A 19,918-nucleotide genomic window follows, 5' to 3' on the forward strand; every position below is an offset into this window, starting at 1 on the left:
AGGGTCCTGACCGGTTTGGCTCAGTGGATAGAGCGTCGGCCTGCGGACTGAAAGGTCCCAGGTTCGATTCCAGTCGAGGGCATGTACCTTGGTTGCGGGCACATCCCCAATAAGGGGTGTGCAGGAAGCAGCTGATCGATCTTTCTCTCTCATCGATGTTTCTAACTCTCTATCCCTCTCCCTTCCTCTCTGTAAAAAATCAATAAAATATATTTAAAAAAAAAGAATGTACATTAGGGAAACTATCTCTGACACATGATCCATTCAATAAACATTTATTGGGAAGTCCTTGTCCTTACCCAGGTTAGAGTATTTATATATGATTAATGTCATAGCATCTCCTGAGCTCTGAACGGTGCCTGGCACATAGCCAGTGTCTATTGAGCACCGCATCAGAGTGCAGTGTAAGCCCACGCTCCTGTGGGAGTGCAGAGGAGGGCTGCCTGCCCCTCAGGGAGCCCTGGAGGAGGTCCTGCCTGGGAAAGTGGGGTCTTTCTTCCTACTGACCCTGGGAGCTGGGGTGGGCACTGTAGCCATTTTAGAATTTGCATCACCTCCTCCATCCCATCCTACCCAACCTTCTCCGGAACGACTCTGCTGCCTCATCCTCACCAAGGTGCTGGTGACGATAGCAGCCAGGCACGGCCTCTCCAGGGTGAAAAGTGAAGCCACAGGCCAGAGAATTATGGCATCAGTTAGGGTGAGGGCTGGTTCTGAAGGCCTTGGAATCCTCCTGAAGCCCTAGAGTGCTCACGTGTGTGCAGTCACACAATTCCTTCTGAAATTAGAAAATAGCAACAAAATGCCCTCATCTGACAGGATGGGGGTAGCCGGTGCTCCGTGGCCTTCCGAAGTGTTCCAGAGAAAGAGGAGCCACGCCCTGCCCTCCGGAGACATCCGCAGCCCACCTGGCAGGAAGAGGAGGAAGCTGGGAGCTCGACTGGGTGGCCCTCCTTGGACTCGTGGAGGGGCCTGGGCGGTGGGTGCCTGGACGTGGGTGTGCACGCAGCCTCCCTCCTTGCCTCCACCCTTCAGGGGCTGTGGGAGAGCAAGCTGCTGCTGGCCGAGCTCGCACCGGGCTTGGGAAAGCTAGCTACCAGCCCTTTCTGGTACCACGGTGTGCCGGGCCTGTGCCCAGGGGCACAGGGAGCACCGTTCCCCTGCAGGGCGGGTGGCCATGAGCCTCAGGTCCCTTTCCTCAGGGTTCTCTGAAACTCCCTCCATCCCTGGCCTGGGGAGCCAGGCACTTCCTCCAGGAAGCCCTCCCTGACTTCCCTTGCCTCAGGGCTCCCACAGCCTTCCATGGAGGCTCTGAATTTCCACTGCTGCTTGCTTGTCTGTCCCCCACCCTCGGCTGGTCCCTTTTAGTGCTCCCTCTTGATATATACCCTGTGCCTCGCACACAGTATGAGTTCAGGAGCTATGCATCAACTAATGAACAAATGTAAGTGAGCGTGTGAATGAATGAATGAGTGAGTTCCCTGGCTGCCAGGGTATAGATTCCCCCGGGGAGGAGAGGAAGGCCTGCAAGGGTTAACCGGGAGCCCGCCTGTGGTCTGAGGTAAGCAGGGAGTGTATTTGTTCAGGTAAATAAGGAAGGATTACTTATAATGGGAAATCAGGCCCGGCCAACTCTTCATCCCACGGCAGCCTGACTTCCTCCCAGCACATTCCTGCACTCCAGCTGCGTCCACACTGCCCCAGGGACCCAGGCCAGTGCCCAGAGCCCACGGAGGTCCCAGTCAGCTCTCCGGCTGGGTCCTGCCACGGTGCCAGCAGGTGGCCTTGGGCTGGGAGCTGGGGCTCTCTACAGGGCACACAGCCCTGAGACCTCAGAGGGCTACCCTTTGAGGGTGGCCAGGCTGCCAGCGGCCCTCACCTCTGTCCCCAGCCTGCTGGCCCCTGGTCCCACTGGCTCCCCAGATGCCTGGCTGAGACTCAGCAGTGGCCCAAGCTGCCCCCGCCTCCTCCTGGCCCCAGAGGTTGCCACTGCAGCAGGCGACTTGGGCGCCAGGCAGCTAACGGGTAAGTGCAGGGGGAGGTACCGAGTGCCCTGCACGGGCTTCCTCCTGCCAGCGGCAGGGACAGGTGACTGAGAGGACTGGGAGGTGCACTTTGCAAGCTCAGAAGGGACTTCCCAGGCACCAGTGACCCTGCGACCTGGTCCTTCAGCCTCAGACGCCCCTGCCTCTCTGCATGCTGCCCCGTCTGCCTCCCTGGGCCAACCCCAGCGCCTCGGTGAGTCCCTTGGCCCGGCGAGGCCTGGGGCCCGGGTCTGTGATGGCCCCGTCCGGGCTCAGCATTGAGTCCACCTGCTGGCCTGCAGGTAGCTGCTCTGTAGATGCAGAGACTCGGCCCCGAGACCTGGCCGTTGTGTTTGGCCGGTGGAACACAGCGGCCTTCCTGCTGCTGCCAGGGCTGCTGGCCACAGAGGCTCTTCCTAGGGCCGGCACACGTGGGTGGGGGCTTGCTGGAGTCTGGAGGCTCAGGGGCAGGGTCCCAGTTGGAGCAGTGGGGACAAGCCCAGAGCCAGGGGCCCATCAGGGCAGTGGTGGGCATGGGAACCAGGTGGTTGGGGAGCTGCAGAGCAAACCAGCTGGCTGCCTGGGCACCCGGAGGAGCAGAGGCCCCTGGTCCGGGCTGGGCACACTCGGAGAGAAACGGGTCCATGAAGAGGCTCATTTCGAAGATCTGTAGATTCCTTCTGTGGGAAGAGGGGGAAGTAGGTGGTGGAGGTGACGGGTGGAAAGCTGAAGGGTCTGGAGGTCTGAGGGCTCCCCTGAGGTCAGAAAAGGTGTGTGCATGGGGGCGTATAGATGTGAGTGTGTATACGTGCATGTGTGTGCATACGCATGTGTATATGTGCGTACATGTGTGTACACACGAGCACGTGCCTGTGCAGGTGTATCATATTGAGTGTGTACATGGGTGTGCCTTACAAACATGTGTGTGCATGTACGTGTATGTTGCATGTGAGTGTATGCACTTGTGTGTGCTTGTGTGTGCATGTATATTGTGTGTGAGTGTGCATGTGTGTGCAGGTGTGTGTGCATGAATGTGTGCCCATCTGTGCATGTTAGGGAGTGGGCAGTCCCACCAAGCTAGCTCTGGATTTCTCACTGCATCCTGCCAGCTGGGCACACCCAGGCCATAAGCCTCAAGTGTCTGTCCCTCTATGGAGGTCATGGCCTTTCTTTTCCTTCTTGGCCAGGGCTAGGACTTGGCCTCATTTCCTGCCCCCACCTTCCCAATAAACAGCTTCACAGCACCCCCAATAAAGCAGCATCTCCCCAGCACCAGCTGCTCAGCTGAGTAACAAAGCAAACAGGCGCTGGGCCGCCCAGCTCTGAGGTGGCAGGCAGGGATGGGCAGGAGGCGACCCACAGATAGGGAGACCCAGACCACGGCCAAGGCCAGCGAGGACCGTCCTGCCTAACCCCTGGACCCCTGGAGGAGGAGCGAGAGCCAGTGACGCCAAACTTGGAGTCTCACCACCCCAAATTCACAGAGCTTTGGGGAGAGGATACATCCTCAGGGCTCCCCGGGAGGTTGGGGTGTGGAGGAGGTGAGCACCCACAGGATAGGGGACCACCCTCCCCTCTGAGAGCCCAACAGTGAATGGACAAGTGACCCCTCTGCTCCAGGCAGAGGCGGGGCCAGAGCTGAAAACTCAGTCCCCACCAGACCTGCTCACCGTGTCAGCAATCCTAACACACTTCGGCTGGTCCCATGGACCCCTGAGCAGATGAGCTGCTCTGTCAACCAGGCCTGAGGGAGTGGAGCACCCAGTAGGTGCTCAATCAAGGCTCAGAGATGGCGACCAGGCAGCAGGGAGAAGAGCCTGGGAGAGCCCACTGTTTCCCACTGAGGTTGCTGCAGATAAACAGTTAATAACTGAAGCAATGAGAGCACAAGTTGGTGCTAAAGGGCTTGGTGCAGCGTGAGTGCGACCTGGGAGGTCAGTTCAGGCTGACCTGGGGGCAGAGACCCTCCGGGAGGGCGAGAAGGAACGGGAGGCCCACGGTGTGTGACTTGGGGGAAGTCACTTTTCCTCCTGCACTCGCCTATGTCAGGAGGTTAGGCAGGTGGCTTCATCTGTTCAGGGGGGCTTCACGGAGGAGACAACCTGGAGCTGGGTTTTGAAGGCTGTGTAGGAGTTGGTGGAGCAGGCTGGCTGGCCGGACCTGCCAACTTTGCAAACGTGTGTGCCTCCCAGCCTGTGGCCCAGGCTCTGCCCCTCCTAGAGGTCAGGGAAGGGTGGTTGAAGCTCACAGCTGTCCTAGACCGGGCTGGAGAGCAAGACGACCTCAGGGCAGGGCTCAGGCCTCCCTCACCACCATCCTCAACTCTTCCCCAGACTCCACCCTCAGCCCTGCCCCTCCACCATCACCACCTGCTTCTTCCTTTGTTCTCCTCATTCTGTACCCCATTACCTTTCCCTTCCCTCTCTCTCTCTAAAATCGATTTTAGAGAGAGGATAGGAGAGAGAGAACCATTGATGTGAGAGAGAAACTCCATCGGTTGCCTCCCATACACGACCCAACCAGAGATCAAACCCGAAACCTAGGCAGGTGCCCTGACTGGGAATCAAACCTGCAACCTTTTGGTATATGGGACAACGCTCCAACCAACTGAGCCACCCGGCCAGGGCACCTTTCTCTTCCCTCTTCTCCAGTCTCATTCCCTCACCTGCTCCCAGGTGCCACCTTCATGTATGCTCAGCCCATCATAATTCACAAGGAATTTCCATCCACCTGCTCCCTCAATCTTCACCAGCCCTTTAAGACATGCTCCTGATGGCCCATTTTACAGACGGGACAACTGAGTCTCAGAGGAAGCCAAGTCACTTCCCTAGTCCCAGAGCTAGCAAGTTGGGGCTCAAACCTGGTCTGGGGCCCTCCCCCACCCCATCCCATTCCACGCCCCACCCTGCGCCCCCAGCCGAGCAAGTGGCCTGTCAGGTGGAACAACTCTTCCCAAAGCAAACTTTGCACAAGCGAGTCGCCCTGGGCTCTTGCTGACATTTAATGCCTGGCTCCTTCCCCTGCCTCGTTTGCATGTTCCCAGCTCAGGACGTGCCCTGCCGGGTTCTCCTCTCTCCCTTCTGCGGAGGGGAGGGTGCGCGCCCTTCTCCCTCGCCCACTCCTCCCAGGTGGAGCCTAATGTGACCCTGCTGGTGGCCGGAAGGCCCAGCGCCCACCAGCACCGGAGAAAGGCACCCCCAGAATGGAGGAGTCCCCTCCTTCTCCCTCCAGCTCCGGGATTGAGGCGAGAGATCCTGGGGTGGCTGCCTAATAACCCCTTAATAGCCGCCCCCCCCCCCCCATTTAAACCTTTTTTTTAAAAAGCGATTTCTGTTCTTAGTCTCTCAGGACAGTCCATTCTGGACTGTTATCACTTTCTGAGTATTGGAGTGCCTTCACTTCGCCTGAACGCCCTTCCCAGCCCGAGGTGTGGGCTCAGGGCACGTCCCCCTCGGCCGGTCAGACCCCGGAGCTAGTGGAGCCGCCTCTTCCCAGCCCGTGGGCCTGCAGGAGCCACGGAGGGCGAGCACCAGGGGCGAGGGGCCGGTCTGGGCACCCTCTCGGGAGACAGGCATCTGCTCACATCACCGCTCTGCCTTGTCATGCCAACCCCAGGACGCAGTGTCTGGGAACCCCCTTTTCCCCCCAGGGCTGAGGGTCGATGGAAGTGCCACAGGCAGAGGCAGGTGAAATCGTGTGTCCTCACGCAGGGGCCACTGCCCAGGGGCCGGAGAGTGGGGACCCGACGCTCAAACCCACAAAGCCCCGTCGGGTAGCAAGTGTTGGGGGGCGGGAGGGGCAGACAAGGTGCCGGAGGAGTGCAGGGGGCGCGGGGGCTGCGGAAGGGGGTTGTGGAGACTGTGCTCGGAGAGCAGAGCCGCCGCAGCCTCTGGGTGGTGATCAGAGAGGAGACATTCCGCGGGCCGGGCATGGCGGCCAGGGAGGGCCCGGAGCTCGCCAGGCCTGGAACGCGGACGGTGTTCACACACAGTGTGCGCTCAAGCAGAGCCGAGTGAGGACCTGATTTGCAGTTTCTGGAAACTGAACGTCTGGCAGGATTTGTACTTGACATGCGGGAAGTCTGGGTACCGGCCTGGCCTCAGCCTCTCGCTCTCCCTGGCCTGGGCTTGTCTGGGCTGGGCGTCTGTGCCCACTGAGGCGCTGGGGAGGGGATGCCCTGGGCAGGGGGCGGCCCGAGGGCGATGCCGACACGAGAGGTGAGGGCCGCTGGGCGGGTGCCCTGTCAGCCCAGAAGGGTGGGCCACGTCTTCCAGAGGCTCTGGACCCCGACTCCAGGGAACGGGTGCAGGGGACCCAGCCCCCCAAACTGAGAGTGGGACTTGGTCCCCAAGGCCAGCGCTGGGTTTGGGAACTGCCTAGAGCAGTCACACGGGACAGGCTGGGAGAGCCCAGTGAGAGAGAGAACCCTTCACCCTGACCCGGAGGGGCTGGCCGCGAGTCAGTGCAGCGGCAGGAGCCAAAGGGAGACAGAGCTGATGGAATTGTGCCTGCGGCTCCTGGCTGCCGTGGGATCCATGGGAACAATGGTAGAGACCAGGTTTCCTTGATATTTCCTGACCCTGTTGTTTCCTGTGCCCTGTCCCCCCCACCCCACTCTCTGGTCTCCACATGGCCTCACCCCATCCCCCTGCCTCCCACACACCCCAGCTCCCGGGCCCCTGGCTGGCTCCTCAAGTTGAACCTTCCGGAGAGCAGGGCTCCTGAGCAAGGAGGCCAGTGGCTGGATGAGTCAGGAACCGAGGAGGTGGGGATAGCCACCGGGTCTAACCTAAGCTGAGCCCAAGACGGGCGAGTCCCCCCAGGAGACCCCTCCTTTCTCTCGCCTCGGAGACGCTGTGGCAGCAGGTGCTTAGGGATGGCCGCAGCAGGGAGCTTGGGAGAGGGCTGCCTGCAGGTGGCCGCCCCGGGGCCCCTGCCTGGGTACGAGGGTGGCCGTCCACTGGAGAGAGGCCAGCACTCTGGGCGGTGGAAGGCGGTCAGTGAGGAGGGGCTGGGGGCTTTTCTTGAGCCCAGCTAGTCTGAAGAGCAGTGTCTAAGGGCCAGGGAGCTGTGGCTCCATGGGGGGCCAGAGCCGTCCAAGGAGAAGTGGGGGCCGGGGAGGAGCGGCAGGGTGAGCAGGGGGTGTCTGGAGGAGGGGCAGTCTGGGGCAGAGACAGAGGCCGAGGCCTCCTGTGGCCGGGCAGGCCGGGCTTCTCTCCAAGGTGCTGACCGTGCATGGCTCCCGGCCAGGCCAGTCACCCCGCAGCCCCCTGACTCTGACCCGTTAAAGGAGGCCCTTGGGGTGCAGAGAGGGAGGGCTGACAGCCAGGGCCGGGGACCCCAGCAGGCAAGCCGGTGGAAGGTCTGCTCCAGTGGAAGTGAGGCTGACTCGGAGCTGAGTGGGGCTCCGTCACCTGGCCCCACCCTCTGCCCCTCAGTGCCCTTCTCGCTGGGGTCTGCAGCCAGGGTCCTGGGCTCTGGGCAGACTGCAGTTGGGTCTCCGTGTTGAGGTGGGGACTCTGGCACATTAACCCCTCGCAATCCTCCTGGGTAAAGATCATGGAGCCCAGGACAGCCCAGGCCTTAGTGCAGAGCCCCTGGTAACACCACTTCCCTGAGGCTGTTTTTAGAAAAATCAGGGGAGGGGGTGGGAGTGAGAACCTGGCCACATCCTGGCCCCAGGGGTGAGAGCAGGCCCAGGGTGGCAGGACAGCTGCTGTAAATCTGTGACTCTGGGTCCCTGGCCTTATCCCCTCGATCTGTCTTCCTGGGGGAGCAGGAGGTGCTGGGAGAAGGGGCGGTAGGTGGCTAATCCCTTTGGCCACTGCCCCAGGGCCTGTCCCTGTCCCTGGACCTTGGCCTCCACCAGCTGTTACCAAAGTTTCTTTGTCTGGAGTCAGAGCCAAAGCCTCTGGGGCAGGTGGAGCCAGGACACCCTGAGCCTTAATCCAGAGCAGATCAGCGCGAGGTTTGGGAACTGGCAGCATCGCTCAGGAGACGGGCAGCCCTGGGCCCAGCCAGCAGAGGCTGTCGGGAGGGCTGGGTCTGCCGTCCAGGCACCTGGACCTGGCAAACACTGGGCTTCTCCCAGGACCGAGGCCTGGGGAGCAGTGGCCTGGGGAGCAGGCCTCTAGTCTGGTCCTAGCTCTGCCGTGTGGCTATGGGCACATCCCTGCCACTCACCGAGCTTCATTTTTCTCAGTAACGTGTGTCCTCATGGGCGACAGTCCCCTGTGAATGTAATTAGAGCTGAATTGCCTGGCACAGATGGGGAGCGCTGGGAAGTTGGACCAGGGAGCTGTTCGGGAGGGCTTCCTGGGGGAGGAGGGCTTTGGGCTGAGCTGTGATGAGAAGAGAGGGGCAGCTTGGGCAGGGAGACAACAACACAAGAGGGAAGAGCCAGGTTTTGCCCACAGCACAGGGGCGCCTGGATGTGTCCATTGACCCCTGGTCTGAGCCAGACCCAGCACAACCAGCAAATGAACCACTTCCCCACTCTGGCTTTGTGTCCCTTCTGTAACACAGTCACATGATCACCTGGGCTGGGGAGCAGGTGGGCTCGGAGGTGGGCGCCAGCCAGTGGGGTCAGGCAGGACAGGCGGTGGGAGCCATGGGAGGCTCTTGAGGCAGGGGTGCCCGATGGAAGGGGGATGGAGAGAAAGGAACTGGACCTGGGGTGGAATGAGAACTCAGGAGGTGGGAATGGACTCTGGAGGCTCACGCTGCCCAATCCAGAGGTGGGCAGAAGGAACCGGCCACAGCAGAGCCTCGGAGGGACTGTGTGCGGTGAGCAGAGCCCCCACGGCCAGCGGGCACCTCGGGCGGCTGCGTCATCTCCCTGAGCCTCCCTGTCAGCGTCTAGAAAATAGGGTGCTCCCGTCGACGTCACCCAGGCTGTGGGCAGGAAAGGGGGCATAGAGGTGCTCACTGCACTTCTCTCCTCCCACCGAGTCCGCCCCGGCGCCCGGGGGAGAGGCCAGAATTGCAGGCTGGGCACACCCGCTCCTGGCTCCCTGACCAGTGAGGCCAGGTGTCCCCAGCCCTGGGCCCCTGGGTCTCACCTACGACTGAGCGGCCTTTCTTCCTGCCGCACAGCTAGTCATACACACACCTGCGCCTCGTGTGTCTCTTGCTTTCAAAGTTTCTCAGTAGCAAGTATGTTCTCCAGGGAGGTGGCACTGGGACCCAGCTCCGGCTGCAAGCAGGCTCCTGGGCTCAGAGGTGCGGGGGAGGCAGGAGCTCTGCTGGCCGAGGACCCTGGGCCAGGAGTGGAGACCCGGGTGCACGTCACTTAGCCGCACTGGACTCCCGCATCCACGAATGGGACCGAGGAGGCCCTGCTGCCCCTCTCCCGGCAGCGGGACGGGGACGATGCGAGAGCCACACAGCTCCCTTGACAAACGTGTCGGGAACGTGTCATCACATCCCCGCCTGGCAAACACTGCCACCTGCCCTGCCCATTCATCCTCACTGACCCCTCGTGCCACTGGGCCCCAAAGCATAGCAGCGGCCTCCCATCCTACCTGCGGCCGAGGCCAAGCAAACACGAGGGAGGCAAGCGCTCCCGTTTCTTGGAAAAGCTTCCGCTCCCTGGCACGTGGCCTGGGTGTTGGCAGAAACTGTCCTAACGTGGCAGGCAGGGGCGTTCTGGGGACGTGGACGGGGCGGGAGGCAGGCAGGGGGTGATGGGGCCGGGCGGGGAGCTGAGGGGGGCCCTCCAGGGGCGGGGTCGCCTCTGGGCAGGGCGTGGGCGCAGGCCGGGGTGGGGACCCGGGGAAGAGCGGCTGTGGGTGCTGCCTGGGCAAATAATGTGAGCCCACGGCACACACGCATGTTTGCACAGAAGGACTTGAACGATCCGGGCCTGCCCTCTGTCCCCCGCAGCCCCATGCCCCCCCACCCCCGGCCCCGCCCCTGACCTTTCCTTCCTTGTCACTTAGAGGAGCCCTTGAAAGGGAGCTTCGAAGTCCAAGGGAACGCCCTCTCTCTTGCTGGCATTCTCTCCGCCACGGTCGGTCGATGGCAGGGCTGCCAAGGAAGCTGGGACGGCTGGGCCCGCACTGGAGGGACCGAGGGCCGCTGCCCCTGGGCGGCGTTCACCGGGCCATGTTCCCCCGAGGAAAGGGCGCGGATGTGGAGCGGGCTGGCTGCGGCCCTAGAGAAGCCGGGGTAGTTCCCAAATGGGGTTCCTTTCCTTCCCACCAGCGGAGCAGGTCAGTCCCGCGGGGCCTGGAGACGGGCCAGGGCGTCCCCGCGCAGCTTGGGGCACATCAATTCCATTGCCAGGGCAGCCACCAGCCCCCTATGGCCAGATGCCCTTAGGCAGCGCATCTCCCACCTGAACTCGAGATAGGATCACCCAGGGCCGTGGACGGCACTGCTCCCCCCCCCCCTCCCCAGTTCCAGCCTGAGGACTCGCCTTCCCAACCAGTTCTCAGCCACCGACCCCGCGCTGCTGGCGGGTGCGCCCCCAGAGCCTCTGCTTCCAGGGGGCAGTGCCCGGAGCGCGGATCCTGGCGGGTCCCAGCTCCTTCCTCCCGGGGCGGCACCCTGTACCTGGGGAGCCTGTTGGTTGGTGATCTTCCACCGCTGCTCGGTGTCTCCTTCTCTTATTATTTTAATCTTCAGTCGTGGGCCAGCACGTCACGGAAATACCCCAGAAACCCCAGTTTGGTGTCTGCCCCCGTCTCCAGTGCCCTGGTCACCCAAACTGCACACTCCAGTCGGGGGCTCAGAGGACAGGGCCCGGGCACCGCAGAGCCTGGTGACTGATGGGGGGGGGGGGGGGGGCGGAGCTCTAGCTGCTGCCCCCGGGGGGGCCCTGGGGCCACAGGGAGGAGGGAGCCTGCTCACCAGCACCACTGCCCCGGGAAAGCGGGCCTGCAGGTCAGCACGTGGGCACCACCTCAGGGCCTGGGAGTGGGGAGGGGCCTGGGGGAGCACCTTTCAGGGGAGGACAGGGTGGGGGGGTGCGGTCAGCCCTGAGCAGGGGCCAGGCACACCTGTGTGGTACTCACTGACCACCTCGTCAGCCTCACGCTGGGAATTTATTCACACGCACCCCGCAAATGGCCTGTGGGGGGGGGGGGGCTGCCTGCCCACCCTGTGAGGGACTCTAATCCTACCACACCCCTCCTCGCTCCTCTCTCCCTGCACTTGGCGGATGGATGAAGATGGTGGTGAAAAAAAAAAGATGATGGTGGCCCTCCCCCTTCCCAACTTCCTTCAAGAGCAGAGAAGAAGAAAACAAGCTTTGCTAGAGCAGGAAAGATCTAAGTCAGCTCTCAGAAGGAACTTCCTCCACAGGACAGTGGTCTGGGAGCTGGGTGTGGGCCAGAGGGGAAACAGGGGGCTAGACATTAACGGCTCCTTGTCTAGGTCTCAGTTTGCTCATTTGGCAAATGGGACTATCGTGCCTTCCGCTGTGAGGCCTGAAGGAGGTCAAGAAGCAGAAGGCGGTTTTAAGCGACCCACACGCGTAAAGAGTTGCGCTGCCAGCAGCCTGGCTCCTTGCGAGTGAGGGGGCTGCCGCGTCCTATCCTGCCCCAACCCCCCCCCGCCCCGCCCACTGTCTTTCCCAGCCCCGTCCTAGCTGCCCAGTGACCCAGAAGCCGACTGTCTCCCAGGCCCAGCCACTGCCCACTGGGCCCCTCATCCCTGTAACCAGCTTAGTGGCCCCATGGGGGTGGGGAAGCAGCCGGCCTGACTCCCTCTCTTATTTCTGTAGACGCAGCCGCTGGCCCGAGCAGCAGCGGCATGGGCAGCGCCAGCCCCAGCCTGAGCAGCCTGCCCCCCAGCCGCCTCCTTCTGCCCCCCAACACTGTGCTGCGGACAGGCCCCGAGAAGGTGACAGCCGGGGTGGCGGGACCCGACAGACGGGACTGGAGCCCCAGCCCGCCAGCCACGCCCGAGCAGGGCCTGCCCACCTTCTACCTCTCCTGCTTGGACATGATGTACCCCGACAACAGCAGCTGGGCCGCCAAGGGTCCGGGGGCCAGCAGTCGGGACGAGCCGCCTGAGGAGCCCGAGCAGTGCCCAGTCATCGACAGCCAAGCGCCCGGCGGCAGCCTGGACTTGGCGCCAGGGGGGCTGAGCCTGGAGGAGCACTCACTGGAGCAGGTGCAGTCCATGGTGGTGGGCGAGGTGCTCAAGGACATCGAGACGGCCTGCAAGCTGCTCAACATCACGGCAGGTGAGCCCCTCTGCCCACCCAGCTCCGCAAGGTGGGGGCAGCCGGCTGAGGTCACGGGGGGGCGGGGGGGGGGGCACCCTGGCTGGGCCTCAGACTGGTGCTTCTCCACACGGGCAGCCCGGCACACACAGCTCTGAGCCTGTGAGCGGAGGCTGGGGTGGTTGCGCCCCGTGCCCAGCTGCACCAGCCCGGAGTCCGCCCTGGTAGGTGCCGGATGAAGTGAATTTGAGCTCTACACCATCTGGCCCACCGCTTCCTCTCGGACTCATCTCTGCTCTCTCCTCAGCCACACCTGCCTCCTTGCTGTTCCCACAATACTCACCTCAGGACCTTTGCACCTGCTGGTAGTCCCTCAACCTTGAACACGCTGCCCCTAAATATCTACTTAGCTCATCCCTCACCTCCTTCATGTCTTAACTCAAAGGGCCCCAACCTAACGAGGCCATGCCTGACCCCTCTGCTGCTCACATCCCTACCTCCATTCCTCCGTCTGCTTTATTTCTCTCACGGCACATAACATCTTCTATGCTGCCTGTCTTATTTCTTTCTCTTGTTCACTATCTTTCTCCCCCACTGGCATGTACACACCCAGGGGACATGATTTCATTTGTTGTGTTCACTGCCACGTCCCAGGTCCTAGGATGGCACCTTGGACATAATAGATGCTCAGGAAACAACAACTTAATAGGCCCTGCTCTGGCACCGGGGAATTGAGTGGTGAGCAACACAAACGCTTCCTCATTTATGAAGCTGACATTATAGTGAGGGAAACGTCGTAGATAAATACGTGAGTGTCCCTGGTCCGGTGGTGACGAGGGCTCTGATGAGGAGGGAACATCAGGAGGCCTGGCATGAGAGGGTCTGCCAGGGCCTGGAGGGTGAGGCCTGGAGCTGACGCTGTGGGGGAGGGGCTGCGGCTCTCCAGCCCTGTCCCTCCCGCATCCCTGCAGCTCTGGCAGGCCTGCCCATCTCCTCGGTCCTTGGCCCTGGCATATGAGCACCCCACTTGGGGCTGCTTTCCCACAAGGGCCGCCAGGCATCCCTCAGGCCAGCCCCTCCTCCTAGCAGTCCTCTGGGCCATGCCCCGACCCCCAACTGGTACCCCCTTAAGGTAGCGCCTGCCAATGCCCAGCTCTCCATTTGCCCAACGCCCAGGCCAGCCTCCCAGGGAGGTCTCCCACGGTGCCTTCGCTCCCACACTGGGCTGCGGAGGGAGGGGCCTGCCCTCGGAACAATGGGGACAGGAACAAATTGCTTTGACCCTCGAGAGGAAAACGGGCTTATCAAGTGGGGACGGCTCAGCCTCCGGTCACCCAGCTGGGGCACCAGCTGAGGCCACAGTGTTCACTTGGAGCCCCACCGTGACCATGCTCACCGGCCTGGCTTCCTCCCATGTGCCCTGCCAGCTCGCCCCACAGCAGCCATGACGCCCTCCCGCCGCTGAGTCCTGTAGCTGCCCCTGGCCACCCTGTCACTTGCCACTCATTCATTCATTCATTCATTCATTCATTCGATGCATGTGCACTGAGCAGCTACTATGCACCCAGCCCCTTGTTAGGTGTTGGAAAAGGAGATGGAACTCCCTGTGCCTCAGCTTCCTCATCTGTAAAATATGGCAGGGGTTGGAGGTTGGGGTTATAAGATTAATTTCTGGGTGGATTTTTCTCTGGTTCCTTGAGGGGTTTGGGGAAGGCAAAAGGCAGCTGGGGGAGGAGCTCATATGTTCCAGGGCTGTAGCTCCCCCAAAGGCCCTTTGGAGGGGCTGGGTGTCTGGGAGAACCCAAGGTCTGGATGAAGTGGGAGGTACAGAGGTCCCTCCCTCTCACCCCACTCTCTTCCTGGGGACCTGCTCAGCAGGGCCCCTCAAGAGGGCCTGGCCTGTCCTGCCCCCCACCCCGGAGTTCATGGTCCTGGACCACAAGCTCCCCATTCCCCAGGCGTGCTGGGGGCCGCACTCCGGCAGTGCCCTCAGCGGCCCCGGGCTGAGGGAGTGTCTCTTGCCCAGACCCCGTGGACTGGAGTCCAGGCAACGTGCAGAAGTGGCTGCTGTGGACGGAGCACCAGTACCGGCTGCCCCCCGTGGGCAAGGCCTTCCAGGAGCTGGGGGGCAAGGAGCTGTGTGCCATGTCGGAGGAGCAGTTCCGCCAGCGCTCGCCCCTGGGCGGGGAGGTGCTGCACGCCCACCTGGACATCTGGAAATCAGGTGGGACATGGTGTGGGCAGAGGCAGCCCCTCCCGGCCCTGGCCGAGCCCACAGACTTGGACAGAGCACGCGGGGAGTTAGAGGTTGAAGTTAGACCAAGAGGACGTGAGACATCATAGCCGATGGATGGTGGGTGCTATGATGTCCTTTAAAAAAAGTGTTTTTACTGATTTCAGAGAGGAAGGGAGAGGGAAAGAGGGAGACAGAAACATCACTGATGAGAGAGAATGATTGACCGGCTGCCTCCTGCACGCCCTGCACTGGGACTGAGCCCACAGCCAGAGCATGTACCCTAATTGGGAATTGAACCGTGACCTCCCGGTGCATATGTCGATGCTCAACTACTGAGCCGTGCCGGCCGGGCCTTCCTTGCCCTTTTAAAATTTTATTCGTTTGTTTGTTGCTGTTTTTTCATTGAAGAAGTAATGAGGGAATAATTGTATACACTTTTTAAAAGACCATAGGAATAGTATATCATAAAAGGTAATTCCCCTCCCACTCCTGAGCCCGGCTTCCCGATTCCCCTCCCTGGAGGCACCCACTGTTCCCAGTTTCTTGGGTATCTGGGCAGGGAAAGTCTATGCAGATACAAGCCAATACATATGCCTGGTTTTACCCTTTTAAACATGAACAGTCTCAGCGTATACACTGTTCTGTACTTGACAGTGTACCTGCAGCTTGTTCCCATCGGGATCCATTTGGCTGCCCTATTCTTTCTCAAGGCTGCATGCCAACCCCATCTCCTCTCACAGGGCACCCACGCTGTGCCCTGCACAGAGCCCACCGCGTTGGAGGCAGCGCTTGCTCCGTAGGTCAAGGCCGGACCTGAGGGGCGGATGAATAAGGGGAAGGACCTACTCATATAACCGGCAGAGCCCAGTCTCCTGCCCACCCCGGCTACTTGCCAGTGACTGCCAAGGGCAGTGGTCAGTGCCAGGCTGCGTGCCAGTGGTGATGTGGTGGAAACTGGCTGCCCTCACTCCCCCACTGTCTGGTCTGAGGTGGGGGGACAGGGTGCGGGAAGTGGGGGGCAGAGCAGGAGGGTAGAAGTGCCGGGGGACCTGGCAGCTGGAAGGTAGGGGTGCTGATTATGCTGGACACTGAGCAAGGCGCTGTGCAGACTTTATCACCGACGATCCTTGTGAGATCCGGGAGGGGGTGTCCCGACCCCATTTCACAGAGGAGCCAGGCTCCACTGCCGCTCTCCTGCCCCTGGGCCTCTTTAGGCCCCTCCCAGCTCCGAAACCCCAACTCCCTTCCCCGAAGCCGCTCCAGACTGCAGGAGGGAGGGGACCACCAGGACACCTGGGCCTCTGGGCCCACAGTCCCACCAAACGCCCCTCCCCTCCCCGAGGCCTCTCCTGGGCCCCAGCCTCCTCTCCTTGTCCTGCAGCGGCCTGGATGAAAGAGAGGACCTCCGCCGGGGCCGTCCACTTCTGTGGTGAGCAGGGCCGGGCAGGGAGGGCCGGGCTCTGTGGTCTGAGGTTGAGGGGTGGCCGCCAGGGAAGCAGGGGTGGCCGCAGGTCCCCACTCACCACCACCCTCCCTGGCCGCCCAGCCTCGACCAGCGAGGAGAGCTGGACGGACAGCGAAGTGGACTCGTCCTGCTCGGGGCAGCCCATCCACCTGTGGCAGTTCCTCAAGGAGCTGCTGCTGAAGCCCCACAGCTACGGCCGCTTCATCCGGTGGCTCAACAAGGAGAAGGGTGAGCGGGACTGGCGCAGCGAGGGCGCTGAGGGCGCTGAGGGCGCTGAGGGCACTGAGGGCGGGGGCTGCCTGGTTCCCCGGCCTGGGCCCCGGGAGGAGTGGGACTGGGCAGAGGGGTGCAGCTGCCCCCCCCCCCCCCCCCCCCCGTGCCCTGAATGCCAGACAGCCGCTGTCACTGGACCTGCTCAGGGTCGGAGTCGGTGTGTGCCCATGTCTGTCTGTGTTGCCCGCCAGGCTCGTCTTGTTCAGGGTCCCCAGTGCCCGAGTCATAGCAGGCGCTTGAAATTCTGCAGAGAATGGGACACAGTCTTTGCCCTCAAAACATCACAGCTTCACAGGGAGACTGAGGGTGGCCAGTGAGCAGCACTGTGTGAGCCACGGGTGTGAGATCAGGTTCTCTAGAGGCCACGTTAAAACACACTCTAAACAGGTGAAATCCATTTTAATACGACTTTTGTTTAACTCAATGTCATACATTATAATTTCAACACATAACCAAAATAAAATGTATTGACGGGACATTTTACTAAGACTTTAAGATTGGTGTGTAGTTTACACTGACAGCGCCCCTCCCCCCCCCCCCCGGCCCCAAGCTCGGACTTGCCACATATCAAGTGCTCAAGAGACCTGTGGCTGGAGGCTACCATGCTGGGCAGCGCAGGCTACATGGTGTGTGTGCGTGCGTGTGCGTGTGTGCGCATTTGAGCACACACGTGTGTGTTTGCATGTGTGTGTGTGCGTGCATGTGCGTGTGTGCGTGCGTGCGTGTGTTTGTGTGTGCGTGTGTGCGTGTGTGTTTTGGCAAAGGCTCAGAGCCAAGAAACCTGGGTTCAGGGCCCCAGTTTGTCAGTAGCGATGGGTGCCTGGCCTCAGCCTTCAGGTTCACTCACCAGCACACCTTCGCTGAGCACCTCCTCTGGCTCCACACTTGCTCAGTGGACATTACAAAGAATGACTGTGTCCTGAGGGTTCAGGGAGGACTCAGCTACACCCCGTCCTCGAGGGACCTACAGTCTTGTATGGGAACTAGCAGTGAAATGAGCTGGTGTGCAGGGCATGTCAGGCTGCAGCAGAGCCGTGGGGACAGCTGTGCCCAGGTCCAGGAGGACTTCATGGAGGAGGTGACTCGGGCTGAGTGTGGAGGAGGAGAAGGGGCTAGAAGGGGTGGAAGAGAAGTTCCTGCACAGGCGTGATGCTGCTCCGAGTATATTTAAGACAGGGTGTGGTAGCTGCTCTGCTGGTCCCTCGTGCCTCTGAGGAGCTGGTCCCACAGTAGAGTTTGAAGGAAGGGAGATCAGGGAGGGGGTGAGCTGGGAGAGCTGCCTGAAGCGGGTGTGCTGACCTGGGCCTGCCGGGAGGGTTAAGAAAGAGAACGGGGAGTATTAACAATGCAATTGTTCTGCCTGAGGGAATGTCCTCCAGGCTCCAGCCCCTCTCACGGCAGGAGAAAGGGCTCAGACAGCGTCTGATAGACAAGGGCAGGGCCAGGACTCAACCCAGGGCGGCCCAGCTCCACGCCCACCCTTTGCACCACCTCTCCCGGGTTAAGTCTGCCAGCGGGGCTGTGTGGGCTGGTGTCTGAGGACGGCAAAGCGGTCTCTCAGGCCAGGGACCTGCCGGTGGCGGGGGTGGCATGGCGGGCGATGGGGTGGGGTGACCTTCCAATGAGCTGTGGGCACCGTCACAGCGCGCTGGGCTTCTGTGTAAGGTGTCCACAACCCACAGTAGGAGCAGAGGCTGGCAAGGGCAGGTCCTCAGGTCCCAAATAACCCACTAGGGTACCCAGGCTCACCCTGCCCCCGGGAGGCTCTGACCCCAGGGCATTATTTACCACATACTGAGGCCTGTGCGCGCTCCTTGTACCCATTTCTTTAACCCCCGCACACCCGGGAGTAGGTACTGTGGCCCGCTGACCGTGGCTTTCTGAGGAACTGACCGCGGTTCTTGGTCTTTCTCCCTCTGGCTGGGCTGTTCCCCGCTCGCACCGCTGGCTGTCTCTGGGCCTCCTGCTCCTCCCCAGGCATCTTCAAAATTGAGGACTCCGCCCAGGTGGCCCGGCTGTGGGGCATCAGGAAGAACCGCCCCGCCATGAACTATGACAAGCTGAGCCGCTCCATCCGCCAGTATTACAAGAAGGGCATCATCCGGAAGCCGGACATCTCCCAGCGCCTTGTCTACCAGTTTGTGCACCCCGTCTGAGGGCGGGCCAGGCCTCCCTGTGGCTGCCCCCGCCCAGCAGACCCTGCGCTGGGGAGCAGGAGTCTGCTGGCATTCCGAGTCCAAGGTCGGGGAGGGGAGGCACCGCCCCCAGAGTGCAGTGAGCTCTCTGCCACCCTCCGTCCCCCGGGGGTGCTTCCTCCTCAGGCCCCACTGTTCCTGTGCCCAGCCACTCAGCCACTACAGGACGGGGGCACCGGCTGCCCCCAGTGTTCACAGCCCCCAGGGAAGGTACGCCCTGCCTCCATCCCAGCATTCCCAGAGCAGACCTGACAGAATGGCAATGACTGTCCGAACAACTCACAGTCCAGTGCTCTCTGCCACCCAGGCCTGGCATGGTGCTGGGAGTGGGGAGCCAGAGGTGCCCCTGGGAGTGGATAATAAAGATACCAGGAAACTGACTGGCCCCAGTGTCTGTGCAGTGAGTGAGTGGCACAGCCATCGATACTCAAGGGGGTTCCGGTCGCAGGGGCCCGGGGCTATCAAGGGAGGCTTCCTGGGGGAAGTGGCTTTGAGCTGAGCCTAAAAGGAAGGGGATCATTGGCTGGTCGAAGCTGTGGGAGAGTGGCAGGGGGTCCTCCAGGCCAAGAAGAGGCTGGAATGGCCCTTGTCCCCCCCAGCCCTGGCCTGGGCTGAAAGGAGGGAGGGGCGGGGCTGCGAGGGGCCACACTTGGGGCTGAGAGAAGGCAGGGTCCTTGGCCACCCTCTCGCTCTGCGCTCTGCGTAGATCAGGGCTTGCTGCCTGAGCTGGGCCAGGGTCTGTCCCTCCTGCAAGGGGCCCCAGAGCCCTTATCTTTGCTTGGCCAACTGGAGGGGCTCTGGCTGGGGGCAGTAGGGGGGGCTGGCCGAGGGGGGCGCGTCAGTCCCCCTTGCGGGATGCTGGATCTGCTGCGCAGGGTGGGAGAGGGGTAGGCTGGATGGAGGGTCCTCTCTCCTGAAGAGCGAGGCCACAGACCTGCCTTGCCCTCTTGGAAGCTGTGAGCCCTGTGAGTGGGGTGTAGAGGTGGGAGGGTGTGATGGGGAAAGGGTGTGAGTGTGAGTGAGTGTGTGTGTGTGTGTGTGTGTGTGCTGGGGAGATGGGTGGGAACCCACTGCCAACTCCTCTGGGCAAAGCAGCTCACTCAGCTTCCTCCTGCTTCTCTCGCATTTGTTCACCGAGCTCAGGAATCCTGAGGACTATGTGCTTCCACTGCATTTTTTTTTTTTTTTTGGTCATTAAACTTCCCCCCAAATTAGGGGTAACTCCCCATTTTTCAGATGATGAAACCGAGGCTCAGAGCCGTTGCCTTGCTCACACACAGCCAATCAGCAGCAGCAGAACCAGGCACTGTACCCACCAGGACGGGCTCTCTGTGCCTCAGGACTGACTGGTCAGCACCCGAGGCCCCGAAATACAGCTTCTGAGGGCGGCTTCCGGGAGCCAGCGGGAGCCGGCCAGCGCTGCCCGGGGCACCGAGGGTTAAATGCCGCCCTGTACTGCCGCCTTCTGCCCTCAGCAACTTTATTGTCTTCAGAATAAAGTTTACCCCTCACCCCCACCCCGGCAGTGAGCAAACAGCTTCTTGGTCTCTGTCA

The 19,918-nt window shown here is 61.6% G+C and overlaps 1 protein-coding gene across 1 annotated transcript; it reads left to right on the forward strand.

Moving 5' to 3' along the window:
- Positions 1-1,657: 1,657 nt before the first annotated feature.
- On the forward strand, positions 1,658-18,744 carry SPDEF (SAM pointed domain containing ETS transcription factor). Its single transcript, XM_070419428.1, has 6 exons — positions 1,658-2,025; positions 11,752-12,216; positions 14,222-14,419; positions 15,813-15,860; positions 15,978-16,124; positions 18,147-18,744. Exons 2-6 carry the CDS (start codon positions 11,781-11,783, stop codon positions 18,323-18,325), a joined length of 1,008 nt encoding a protein of 335 aa, XP_070275529.1. The 5' UTR covers positions 1,658-2,025; positions 11,752-11,780; the 3' UTR covers positions 18,326-18,744.
- The last annotated feature ends 1,174 nt before the right edge of the window (positions 18,745-19,918 follow it).

The sequence above is a fragment of the Myotis yumanensis genome, unplaced genomic scaffold, assembly GCF_028538775.1.
Source record: "Myotis yumanensis isolate MYYU_CA2020_CCGP unplaced genomic scaffold, mMyoYum1.0.hap1 SCAF_6, whole genome shotgun sequence".
Lineage (NCBI taxonomy): Eukaryota > Metazoa > Chordata > Mammalia > Chiroptera > Vespertilionidae > Myotis > Myotis yumanensis.